The sequence below is a fragment of the Ammospiza caudacuta genome, chromosome 11, assembly GCF_027887145.1.
Source record: "Ammospiza caudacuta isolate bAmmCau1 chromosome 11, bAmmCau1.pri, whole genome shotgun sequence".
NCBI classification, from domain to species: domain Eukaryota; kingdom Metazoa; phylum Chordata; class Aves; order Passeriformes; family Passerellidae; genus Ammospiza; species Ammospiza caudacuta.
Genome location: NC_080603.1, coordinates 16343878 through 16357247, shown reverse-complemented (window position 1 = coordinate 16357247; position 13370 = coordinate 16343878). Strand labels below are relative to the sequence as shown.

Genomic DNA, 13370 nt, shown 5'->3' with positions numbered 1-13370 from the left:
GCTCTCCACTGGAACAAGGCAACTAGGGAAAGTCCAAGAACCTAGATCAAAATTAGTGCTATTTGTCACAATAACAACAGAAAAAACACACTAGTAAAAACCAGCTCTTTCAGAGGCTTCTATTTTGGGCAGTGCATGGTTAAAGTCCTGCTGGTATTTTGCTGCAAAGAGTGACTCTGATGCCCACTTGTAGTTTTCTGGTTAGAGCACCAACACTTCTCTGGGCTAAAGTATTGGAATATGTGCAGAAACCAATTTATCACAGCCAGACAAGAGTGACTGAGGCTTCACACAACCTGCCTGAAGGAGCAGAGACTGCAGGCTGACACAAAGCCCTTGGTGTCTTGTTACCTTCTGCCTTCAAATGAGTTCTCCCAACACAGAACAGAGTAACTCCCATTAGCTGGTGGTTCTGTCACCTCTGCAGCAGCTCAGGTGTCCTTCTGAAGAAGTGACAGCTTTTTCAGCATCTCCCAGAACTTACAACAACTGGAACCAGTCAAATTAGCTGCTTCTGCCACTGTCCTACTGGAGAGAAACCTTATGGAAATAGCAAAGGCAAAAGCATGTTCCAAGAGCAGGACCAGAGCCAAGATGGCCGAGGATCACACTGGGAGGAGGCAGAGGAGCTCTGAAGGGCACTTTTCCTTCGTCCCCACCTTTCTGATGCCTCCAAGCCAGACGCTCTTGGCTGGGACTCCCTCCCTTTTAACCCTGTAGGAGTCAGTAACTCACAGACTCACAAAGGATCCATCCTACATGCTGCCAGCCTCCTACAAACTGTCCCAGTCCTTTTGCAACATTGCTCAGGACAGGGAGAAGTCAGCAGAGAGGTGGCTAATGGGCAAAAGGAAAAGAAAGAAAGGAAGTCTTACCTGCCATAGCAGTGGGTGCAGAGCTGAAGCTCCCGTGGAGACACTGTCTCACAGCACTGACTTTTCTCCTCTTGACATCAGCAGGGAAGATGCCTACATTGCTAGTTTAAAGCAAATTCCTTCTTATTTCAGTGTTTGTCAGATTGGCCAAGTCTCTAACCCCATGGGGCTGAGTGCTCTAAAATGCTTGTGTGAATGACTTTCAAGAACTCCCTAACAGGAAAAGCACCATGGTTTCCTTGAAACTTGCAGAGAGAAGTAAAGAGTAAAAGGTCATTGATATCTAAACCCACTGACTACTTTGAAATCCCACACAGACACTTCTGCACTTCACAAGTCTGTGCCAGCATATACTCAAAGGCAAAAGGGGGCAATAGAAAAGGAAGAAAATAGTCTTTTGTATTCTCTAATATACAAAACACTTGTCACCTCTGGGCTGGCAGCTTGCTTCATTAAATTAACTATAGTATGTGGAGAGGAGCAAATACTAGATAGATACAAACCTACTGCAGATTAGGATTCTGTCTCCTGGGAAGACAGATGGTCCAGTTGGAGGATATAACATTCTCACAAACCTACCTGGAAAACTGCTTTTCAGTCCAGTAAAAAGTCAAGCCTCCATTCCCCCACAAGGAAAAAAAAAAAAAAAAAAAAAAAACAAACCAACAACAACAACAAACTCCAACACACAGAATGCAGGAAGAACAAGGTGGATACTTTTCAGAATGTTTTTTTAATTAAAACAAAAAAAAGGAGCACACACCAGAGCTTGACATGGGCTAGTCAAACTGCTGGTCAGCAGGACATTGAACTGGCATGAGGAAGGCTGTGTTTCTGCATATCTCAGGAGCACTGGCACAGACAATGGGTCTCCTGGGAGAGTACTCTGCCTGCCAGGCTACTGCTGCTTTGTGCTGAGCAGGTTTCTCATGTAGTGATGGGAACTTCATCCTGCAGCCCAGACTCTTCTTTCAACAAACAGAAGTCCCAGAGGCTGGGGAAGAAACCATTTCAACAAATCTGCATTTTCCACGCACTTCTGGAGAGGATTCCCCGTTGCTTCTCCTGCCTTCCCCAGGCAGGTTTCACAGGTTTATATAGAAACTTATCTTTGGCAATGGCCACATGGGTAGGACCCAGCTCTGCTTCTGCTGAAGCCAATCCATGTCCTTCCCAGGACCAAACTGCAGCTGCACAGGGCTCATGATCAAGAGCCAATTGTGCTTTAAGGTTAAATCCTCATCCACTCCATCAGGCCAGCAGCTTCTGAGAGCTTCTTGTAAGTATGTACCAGTAAATTCAGGTAAATGTGAACATCTCGGCTATAGCAATGGGGTGAAGTTTTCAATTATGCCCAAGAGATGGAGGAGCTAAAGTTTTAAGACATGACTTGGGCACTAGATCAGGTATTGAAACCTCCCTGCCATCTAATAAAGCAGTTGCCAAAGCTGTTGGTGTGCTGCTCCACCAGCCTGGTTTCTGTACCACAAAGGCTGGACTGAAAAAGTGACACATTTTTCATACACAATTTTTATCAGTTAGAATTTACTAGATATGCACCTCATTTGTCTGTCAAATATTTTAAAAATACTTCAACCTGCTCTAATAATCACATTTTAACACATGCATCAAGTTTGGATCAGAACAGCGTCTCTGGGATAATCAGTAAGCCCAAATTGCTGATTTAAGGCCTAAATATCAGTCACTGGCCAGCCAGCCACAATAAGTCACTCTATCCTTGAACTCTTGGATTATTTTTGGCTCAGACTAACCCTTGTTACCATACATCTTACTCTACACACAGAAGAAAAGTGTATGTGTTTTTCAAGGCTACTGTTGCACCACAAGTTTACACATAAACACAACTTTTGCAAACATGAGACCAGAGTAAGATCTCCCATGTCCCAGGGTGAGTCAGAAAGTTCTCAGGAGTCCAGGGAATGGTAACTGCCAGAAAGGATCAGGCCTAATACATGCATTAGAGAAGCAAGGTAGCTCCTTTGCTGGAGGTCTGGCTGATTCACTTTGCACATACCACTGCTTTAGCATTACATCCTTATCTAATGGTAAACCTGTTTCAACAACATGCAATACATATTAATGCAATATGCACTGCAACACACAATACGCATCCAAAGAAATATGCCAATGCAAAACTCTGACTGCTCACACATAGCCGGGCTAACAAGGAAGTCTTTTACAAAAGACAATCAAGAAATCACCTGAAACCATGAGACCAGAGGGGTCTCAAGCAATCAGCAATACTGAGACCTAATAACAGATGCTAATTCATGAAAGAAACACAAACAGTGGGACTGAGGTAATGGCAGAGATTTCATTAGTGCAATTACATTTAAAATGGTATGTTCTTTAATAGAATTTAAATAAGGCTTTGAATAATTACACACACTAAAACTAACATTCCATAACCTTATTCCGCATGGAAAAGCAGCAGAAACAACCCTCTGGACTGTACAAGGTCCAATTAATGAACAATTACATTCAAAAAGTAGATCAAAACAGAAACAACTCTTTCCCCAAAAAGCTGCATCATCATCTGTAAAGTCAGCTTTCTCCCCTGTATCAGAAATGTGAAGAACAGATGAACTGGGCTTCAGCCCAGTAGATTTGGCCTCGTCAGATTACCAGGAGTGCTTTCCAACCCAGCCTCTCCTCATTTCTTTAGGGTGATGGAAGCTCATGGAAAAAGAAGTGAATTTCTGAAGCAACGGAAGGGGAGTTTTTTTTTCTCCCGGCCCAACAATGTACATAAATTATGGAAGCTTGGAAAAACTCCTACATTACACTGTGGCTTGTGTTTATGATGCATGTCCTCCTTTAGAAACTACTCACAGACAATGGGCAGGGTGGGTGAAAAAGAAAAAAAAAAGCAGCATATGAAATAGTAATATACTGTTCCAAAATCTGCACTGTCCTGCAGAAACAGGATTTATAATTTGTTCAGATTGTTCTCAACAGATCCAATCTATGCTGGATATGTAAAAACCAAGAGACTAAGTCATCAAGGAAAACCAAATTAAAAAACCTGCGCACTGCAAGAGTTTTAAAAAACAAAACAAATAAAAATCCCAAGAAACACTGACGAAAGCTCAGAAAAATTTATCATCAATTCTGAAGTGGGGCCTTGTGACATCATCTGGGTTGATGAAGACGGAGATGGACTTCCCGGGGTTCTCAGTCACTAGCTGCTGCAGCTTTTTGGCTAACCGGTCGTCAGGCTGGTTGGGGTCCCCTCCGTCGGACTGCGGGGAGGGGATGCTGGTGGTGCTGCCCCGCCGCTGCAGCTCCAGGGTGAGCCTGTTGGCTGCCTTGACGTGCTCGATGGCAGTCCGGAGGTGCTCGGCGGGGTCGGAGCGCACCGAGGACAGCTTCCGCGCGTGCAGCATCACCGTGTCCTCGGACAGGTGCTCCAGCATGTTGCACTGCGGGATGAAGTAGTTAGGGCACATCTTGTTGACCAAGCAGTGCTGGAGATCATCGATGAGCCCCAGGAGGAAATGGGCTGCATAATCCTCCTGGGCCAGGTAGCTGGCTGGCAGCCTGTCACAAGCCCACAGCATCATGCTGCGCAGGTGATATGGACTAATGGCTTTGGGGCGGGACAGCAGTTTGATGATGATGGCTTTGCAGGCCTGGTAGGCTTGCATGAGGCTGCTGGAGATGCACTTTTTCAGCTGCACTTCACTCCTGGCAAATGACAGCCTCCATTCATTGTCCTTCTTCCCCTTGTAGGAGCATGCAGGCACTAAGTAAAACCCACTTATGACTTCCTCCTCCGTGATCTTCCCGTCCCAGAAGTGGTTCTCCATCAGCCAGCTCTGTGCCACAGCCGGCCAGCCTTTGAAGGACACCACAGGGACAATGTCATACAGCATGCGGCTGCTGCCCACTCCCAAAATAATGGATATGATAGTCCCGTTCTTTTCTACCTTCTCCACCTTTGGCATCCCTCGCTGGGGCTTCTTCTGGATCTCAGACAGCACGATGCTAATGGACTCATAGAACCAGTCTGCAACTTTTGTTGGGGAGAAGAAGTAATTGGTGGCTCCATTGATATGGTCCACGATTGTGCAGCAGTCCTTCCACTTGCTGATGGTTCCCTCGTCAAAGAGGCGCAGGCTGAGCCAGGAGTGGCACAGGGCCGAGTGGCGCATGTCCAGCGTCACCGGCTGGTTGCGGTCGTGCAGCTTCAGCGCGGGCACCAGCAGTGTGAAGTCCATGTCATAGTCTGTGCCCCGGGCATAAACATTCAGCTCATCGAGGTCAATGTCCACCACACCTTCCCGCACGCCGCCCGACAGCAGCAGGTACTCGTTGGCTACAGGCAGCTTCTGGTCGAGTTTCTGAACCATGCCTGAAAAAGACAGAAAGACAAGTCCTTTAAAAAAACTGATCCAGGATCTAACCAGGATTAAAACCCATTCCATGCCCAGCAGAAAAAGAAGGCAACCAGAGGTATCTATAACTTTTGGTGTGACAAAAACATAAATCAGTCCCAGCACTCAGACAACCTTTGGTCTCACCTGACGCAGAGCAGGGCCTTCACTGCATTCCTGGGAATGTGTGAAGTCCATCCTAAACATCAGATTTCAAGCAATGGAAAAAAGCAGCAGCCTCTGGTAAAACACAGCAAAGCTACTTCCAGAACTAAATGTAACTTTTTTAACACCTTCTAAACCAGTTTTTCACCATATTGATATTCATTTCCAGAGTATCCAAATGTTTCACCAACACACCATAGAGAAAAGAAAATATTAATTGACTCGCTGTTCTTATTTTCTCTCTGGTATAGAAAAAATCTGGACCAGCAGCAGGGAGTTGGTTTGTTCATGAGTGAATGAATAGCTACAAATATTAGTTCAATCAGGTCTGATTTTACAATCCGCTTTACATTTACTGATGAACAAGGCAACATGAACAAAAGAAATGCATCCTTCTCTTATGGGTTGAATGAAGCAGGTTAAATGATCAGGCAATTAGAGAAGCCAGCTCTGAAACTGGGTCTTCAAGCTGCAACGACATAAAATATCTGATCAGCTCTCCAGAACACAGACATGAAGACAGATTTTACTTTCAGCACCAAAACCAGACGCGACATTCACCCTGCAGTGCCTGTACCAGTTGTACAAAGCCAGCTTTTCACCAGGAATTCTATAAATACACCCCACTATACTGTGTCCATAGAAAATGAACAGCAGACTGAGACTCTACACAGAAGCTGAGATATTAGCACCTCATTCAGTGTTCAAATTAGGCTTAAAATTGAGCTCTGCAGTTCAACTGCTCTGCAGTCTGCTCCTGCTTTCTGGGCTGATTCACTGCTGGTGTTCCTCTTGTGGTTAAATGCTTTTGGTTGCTTCCCAGCCTCAATTCAGCTGCCACACCTCAGCCATGAGGGAACAAAGGCCAGTGGCTCTGAATGGAGATGCTGAAGCTGTTATGAGCACTGCAAAAGGGATAGATTTTATTCCTTACAAGTACAAATGCACTAGTTTCTGTTGGCATGCATTACTGAGTCCAGCTTCTGAAAGGCAATATGGTCTGTTTACATCAAGAATGGTCAAATGGGCAACTTCCATTAAAAGGAAGCCAGTCTTAGAGAGACAGCAGTGGGAATAACTAGCCAGAGGCATAACAGAGTGAGCCAGAAAGCTGCCAGTCACTCTGTCAGCCCAGAAATCAGAGGCAGACACATCAAGAATGTGAAACACAAATGATCAGCACTACAGTATGAGTACCCATGCTGTCATGGTCCCAGTGGCTGCAGAGCCTTTCCTGAGGTAATGCATCCCTGTAGGATCACAGACACTGCCTGCACTGAGTGGGTCACCCTAGCAGAGAGCAGCAGCAGCACCCCAGGGCACTGAGGGCTGCACCAGGCTCAGTGGCACTGCAGAGCTTTCAGACAGACTCACCTGTCCTTCCCTGCATGCTAGGACTGCAACACTACCTGCATGCTTATAGGTAAGCCATGACCAGAGCAAAATCTAAAGCTCTGTGGACACGGATTCCTTGGGAAAGCCAAGGATATTGGAGGAAGAAGCCTCTGTGTGAGGCAGAACGCATCCTGGGGCAATATTCAGTGTACCTGAAAGCCCCCATGTGAAATTCCTTGTTAAAAACACTTTACCTGTTTCATTCCTTCCAAGAGCACTGGACCCAGTCCATTTTGCTGCATTGAGCTGGGGTGATTTTCCTGCCAGGCAGGCAAGGACATAAACCCTTCTATTTCATGCAGCTCCAGGGGCTGCAATAGAAGGAAATAGCTCTAAAGGAGTGCTAAGAAACTCTTCCTGCTAAATCCTGAGCTAATCCCATTCTGTGATCTTGCCACACGCTGCCCTGTTCATCCTCAAAGGGTAATAACTAAGAAAAGCTTCTGTCAACCTCAAAAACATTTTCTGAGGCTTAGACACACAGTGAGCTATGTTACCCTGATCTGTGGAGCAGCAATGTCTTACACAGGCTTCTCTATCCCAGAGGCTAAATAGTAGCAGTCACTCTTTTGCTGTACCCAGAAGGGGTTTTCTAATGGGTACCTCAATTGATGTGACTTCTGCAGACACCACTGACACACTGCCTCTGAATCCTGTCCTTGAACCAGTGCAAGCAGCCTTAGTGCTTTACACCTCTGCTGGAAGCTGAGTCCAATGCCCACGAAGTAGAATCTGGATCAATCACATCATAGGGACAAGGAGCAATTATTTTGCCCCCCAAAGATTAATGTACTACTGTCCCTTACAGTGGGGCAGCACAGCTATTCATGATATGATGGGTTTGGATGGCCCATCCTGCCTCTACACTCAGCCACAATGTCCCACTCAGGACAGTGCTCTGCAGCATCTGCCATGCAAATCTGCAGATGTTCCTGAGATAGGCAGACAGAATGTAACTATCCGACAGAGGAAAATGTTCAAACCTATAGGACTCAATAAAGGACGCATTTTTCTAAATCTTTTTAAACTTAAGGGACGAAAAACGCTCTCCCTTTGCACCAGAACTTCTATCCCAGAGCCTTCAACTAAAAAAGAAAATCAGGATTTTTCCAAAGAGATTCCCCACTTCAGAATCTGCTGTTGGATGGGTTGCTCTCCTTGGCCTGAAGAGAACCTTTGTCCTTACATGGGAGCAATGGAGTTGATAGTCTAACCCCATTTAACCAGCAAGTGGGATTCAAGCCCTGCCTTCTGTACACTGTCAATGAGTCACTTGGTTTTCCCTCTCCAGAACTCTGGACCTACCAGCAGAAGAGAAATATTGAAAAATGGTAAGGAAATGGTTACAGGAAATGATCTAACATGTCATCAATATCTCCCTACCTGGCTGGCTGCAGTTTAAATCAAACCTTTGAGCTCTGCTTGGCACAGAATTTCCCCTTTAAGTCCCAAACCAGCAACATCTGCAGCTCTGCCACAGAACAAGAGAAGGAATTTTTGCTAAATGATCACAGCAGCATTGCTGATCCAACTGAAGTGGTGGAGGAGGGAGTTGAGATAAGGTCCCCTTGAGGAAAGTATATTTAGAATAGGCATAGAGTGTTCTATAAATAGTTGAGCTGGCCAAATTCAGGATTACCTAAGGCTTTAGGGGTTTGCAGTGTCTTTAAACTGCCCCCCTTGCTCACAAATCTATTTGAAATGTGAAGGGATTTCAAGGAGTCCCATCAGCCAGCACTGTGTGGCACACACCAGCCTGTCACAAAGCTTTCACCTCAAGTTTCTGCAGCCCATGAATGTACAACACAAGTAGGCACTCCAGTTCAGCAAGCATGTAAGTGCACATACAAAGAAAAATACCAAGCCTGGTACTCAACCCAAGTACTTAATAGCATCAGCGGGCAGTTTGAGCTCTGTTCTTTTCATCTCAGTCCCAGGGCCACCTGGGAGGAGAAGGCAATAGGGGTTACAGAAAAACTAATGAAATGTATAGAAAATCTGTGGAGCTGTCTGTAAAGACCAAACCAGAATTTGTAGGGTCAAACACACAAAACAATTTTAGCTGAAGGACCAGCTCTCATGGTATCCAAGTAGGTTCACTGATACATAAGAAGCCTCTCACTGCTACCAGGCAAGACACATCATTTGCAGTAGTACCTTGTGTGACACTGAAAAGGTGTTTGGCAAAGCTAAGTGAGGGACTGGTGTACAGTTACCTCTTCCTTCTAAAGCACCTTAAAGGATTCTGTTTTTCTAGATATGTAACAAATTTAAGATCTTCCCAAGCTAGTAAATTTGGCATTCTAACAGGTAAGTATGCTTGCAAGCATGGGAAAGGCAAGGATTGTAAGAATCAGTAGCACCACCTGTAGGCCAGGCTTGCTGGTTGGTTTACTAAACATGAATTCAGAGGAAGACAGGTGAGCAAGTGAGTTCCACCAACAGAACATTGTTCCTTTGTTGTTTCTTCAGTGTAACGGAAAAAAGGATTTATTTCTACTTCAAGCACTAAGATACAAAGAGAGTAAGAACAGAGAAAAGATATTTTACTTTATATAACACCTGCATTTGCCACACATCCTTGAATGAACAGTGACTCTGATGCAGATGACACAGAGACTATTCTTCGCACTGAAAACAAAAAAACTGCAATGCAAAGATGCTCTCCAACCATGACAGAATTTCAGATGAACAGATTCCATGACCATTGCAGTGTGTGCTGGGATCCACTGCTATTTCATGACTAGCTTTGTGTAAATAAGTGGGAGCACACAGATTTGTCTTTGAAAAAACTGATCACAAGAAAAACATGATGTAAAAACTTATTTCTAACATATGCATTTCCTAATTTTGGGTTCCTTCTTAAGTCTTTCTTCCGAGCACTTTAGATGTGCAACCATTGCCACCAAAAGGAAACATGGCAAAGCAAGATGCTGTTCTGGTAGTCTAACTTGGTCTCATCAAACTGAATGGGGTGATGTTCAGAGCAGTCACTGAATTCAGGGAGGCTTCTGCTGCATGGGAACCAGAGAGAGGTCAAAGGAGCAGTGGGGGGCTGAGAAAGGTTCCACAGAGGAGAACCAGCAGAACCTTACACACAGAAGAAGCCTATCACAAGAATTCTCCAGGGAGCCAAGCCAGGCACTAAATGGTGTATGCCTCCCTTGAGTTCCCTGGCAGCCTACGGAGAAGATATATAGAAGGGATCTTCCCTATATTTGTGATCTGTTCTATAGGGAAAGCTATGGACCACTCACATATCCTACTGCCTCCCTCTTTTCTACTACTGCTTAATCCTTCCACAGGACCCAGCATGCAAAGCCAAGGCTCTTGATTTTTCCTCACAAGTTCATCCTTTTAGATGCATAACCTAGAGAATGCCTCTTTTCTTCTATATGAAATCATTACCATCCTGTAAGTCCAAGACCTAAGGAAGTCTGACTTTCTGGATGATCAGACAGTGGCTGCTCAAAGGAAAGATTTCTGCAGAGGTCTCCCAGCTATGCCTGAGCAGTGTGTGTTGAATTTCAGAGGCTTCTTTAAGACGAGAGGCCTCTCTGATGCATCTGGACTGCGCAGATTCTTCTGTTTCCCTTGGTAATTGCAATTCTATTTATGAGCAGCACAAGTTTTTGTTACGCAGGAGAACTGGAAGAGTCAGCTCTTTAGGGGAGTCTTCAGTTACAAAGCACATTTTGAGAGGACTGTTGGCGGAAGCAGGCAGGGGGTGGGAGAAGAGTGGGGAGACTGAACCATGTGATACCAGCTCAGTCAAATATGGGATGTGAACGAAGGAAGCTGCTCCTTGCAGACTGATACACCAGTGTCCTACTGATTCTGCTCCTTTTAGAAATCTTGTGACATGGTGACAGAACACACTGCAGGGAGACAGCACCCCCTCGTAAAAGAAATCAGTTTCTTTCTCCAAAGTCTTCTTTAAAAACAATCTCAAAAGTGGTGTCCCAGTTTTTTGCCATTTTTCATGTGTCCTGGTGGAAGCCACCCACCTTGCTGAAATTCTGTTTGGCAATGGAAAAGGGTGTTTCATGGTGCAAGCAGGAAAAAAAAAAAGAGAAAAAGGGCGAGCCTGTACAGTGAAGAGTGGAGCTCTCACAAACATCTAAACCCACTCTGGCACCAAAACCAGCAGCAGTGTTTCTGTAGTGACCTGCTTGGCTAAACCAGTCAGGGCTCAGAGACCACAAGAGCAGGACCAGATTGCTCCCAGAGCTGGAGCCAGCATTTTCAGAGGGAGCCCCTGCATTGCTGTGCACCTCTACTTTGGGCAGGAAGGGTTTGAGAGTCTGTTCCAAACTGATGCTGGGTTTCCACCATGCCAGTCTGCTTATTGAAGAGTCTTATTTCCAGAGTCACATTAGCCAAACTAATAGGAGTGATGAAAGGTGAAAGCCTACAAGGAATATGAAGTGCAAGTCAAAGAGGTGCTCTAGGGTCTGAAAAATGTGGATGATGAGGTCTGAGAGCAGCTGACAAGCAGAACAGAAGGAACAGGGGACAGAGAGGATAGCTGTAAGAACAAGTTGCTGCTACACCCCAGTTAACACTGCACACTGTGTCCATACGGTGTCCATATTTTCAAATGTGCATAAGACATGAAATTCCCTTTGGAAATGGCACAAGATGCCATCTCTCCTGGAACTGCAATGCCAGAGACAAAATATGCCAAGGGACAGATTGTTTTAACAGCTCCACCCTCTGGGACTGAGAGTGCACATTTGGCAAGGGCTACACAGGGTCTAGATGGGCCATTTCTGCTCACACCCCTATGGAGCACTGCTAAATATTCAGCAAGATGTTACCCTGGGGGAGACTCACCAGGATTCCTCTCTTGGATCTCATTACAAGGTAACAGCAGTGGGCACAAACTAGGTTGAGCATCTTGAATGCAAACACGCAGCTTGCAGGAGGGGCTGTTCTGCCCTTGTTTTTCCTAGTTCCTCCCTGTTACTGGGATCCTCACAAGAGCCCAACAACCTCAGAGTGGTACATGCCATGTCCACCTACTGTGGCACCCTGGCTCAGGAAACTGCTGCTTAAGACCATTAAGAGCAAGGAAAGTACAGCATAATAATTTTCCCTCTGCAATCTCCAAGCATTCTCTGGCTTTGCTATTTCCCAACCTAGAGACAGTATTTGCAGATTTTTCTTTAATAGGACTGACAGACTTATCTGCCTGGAATGTCTCTCATTGCTTTGTAAATCAGTTATATTTTTGTTATAGTCAGTGCCTTGCAGCACTGTGTTTCACAAAACACACGAGTCAAAAGGACTTCGTTTTGCTAGCTTGCTAGGAAATGAAGAAAATCACCTAACCATGGCACCTCCCATGGATCACTGAAGATTTTACACAGCTTCATCAGTCATCTTTCTTCCACATTGAAAAGGACAACTTATTTAAACTTTGTTTAGCTGACTGTCCAGATCTGCAATTGTGTGGGCCCTGGTATTGCTACACTCAAGTGAAATGAGATGGTCAACACTGCATGAAAAGGTGACTTCATGTGAAAAGTGACTTCTGGGTGAATGCCTTCACAGTCCTCTGGGAAATACCTCAGCAGCCTTGCTTCTTGCTAAATTAGCCCCACTCCACTGCAGGTTTGCTCAATGTAATGGAGTCCTCCTCCCCAGTATTTAATTTCACCTTCAGGATGTTCCCCTTGTAAAAGCCAGCACCAATCCCATCACTTTACAAGGGGTGCTGCTGACACTGCAAAAGAACTGTGCAAGTAGGACAGGGTAAGGTTTTGGAGATGGCACATGGGAACAAAGTCCCCAGCCTCCCTCGTGCTCTCATCCCAATCTGAAGAGTCAGCACCAGGTGCCTCTCACAGCAAACACGTGGCAGCTCTCCACTGATGAGCAAAGCCATTCCCTTCCAAACCTGGGAACACACTCTCCTCTCACTCCAGTCAGCCACAGAGGCACAAGTACATATCAGGCAGAACTTGACTCCAAGGTTGCAAAAGCACTTTGGGCTTCTCTGGGATGGTTTTGTGTTCTCAGTTACTGCCTGGTATCTTTCTCCCACCCTGAAAGGGCTCAGTTGCCACACCACTTTATGTTCTGGTGCCAGTGGGCTGTGCACAGAGGAATGCCACCACAACCTCACATCCTCTAAATAACATAGGAGCCTCCACTGTAAATGCACTTTGAGCTGTTCTGCCAAGACTCCTGCTTACAGCTATCCAACACACCACAATTTCTCTCCCCAGCTGCTAAATTACCAGCTTGCTTTCTTTTCCTTTAGTAGCTGTTTTCTACAAAGATAAGTCACAGACAAGACAAATCACAGCACCATTCCTTATGAACTGGGCCTGAGCTAACACTGCCCATCCTCAGGGCCTGTCTTTTCTGTAATAACAGCTCTACCTTGCTGCAGAGCAGCAGGAGATTTGTCCTTGACTCAACAATTCTTCACTAAATCATCCAGAAAAGCTAAGCTTACATGTGGAGTACACATGGTGACTAACAGCCATCAGGGAGCTGATGAATAACCACAGCTGTAATTCATGTCCTT

The 13370-nt window shown here is 45.3% G+C and overlaps 1 protein-coding gene across 2 annotated transcripts in view; it reads right to left on the bottom strand.

The window, feature by feature from the left end:
* Positions 1-1589: 1589 nt before the first annotated feature.
* The window catches only part of MB21D2 (Mab-21 domain containing 2), a 64832-nt gene continuing 53051 nt past the window's right edge, over positions 1590-13370 (bottom strand). For both annotated transcript variants that reach the window (XM_058812366.1, XM_058812364.1), the window contains one exon: positions 1590-5250. In XM_058812366.1, the coding sequence (XP_058668349.1) occupies positions 3986-5250 (1265 nt within the window). In that variant the 3' untranslated portion in view covers positions 1590-3985. The remainder of the gene's footprint in view (positions 5251-13370) is intronic.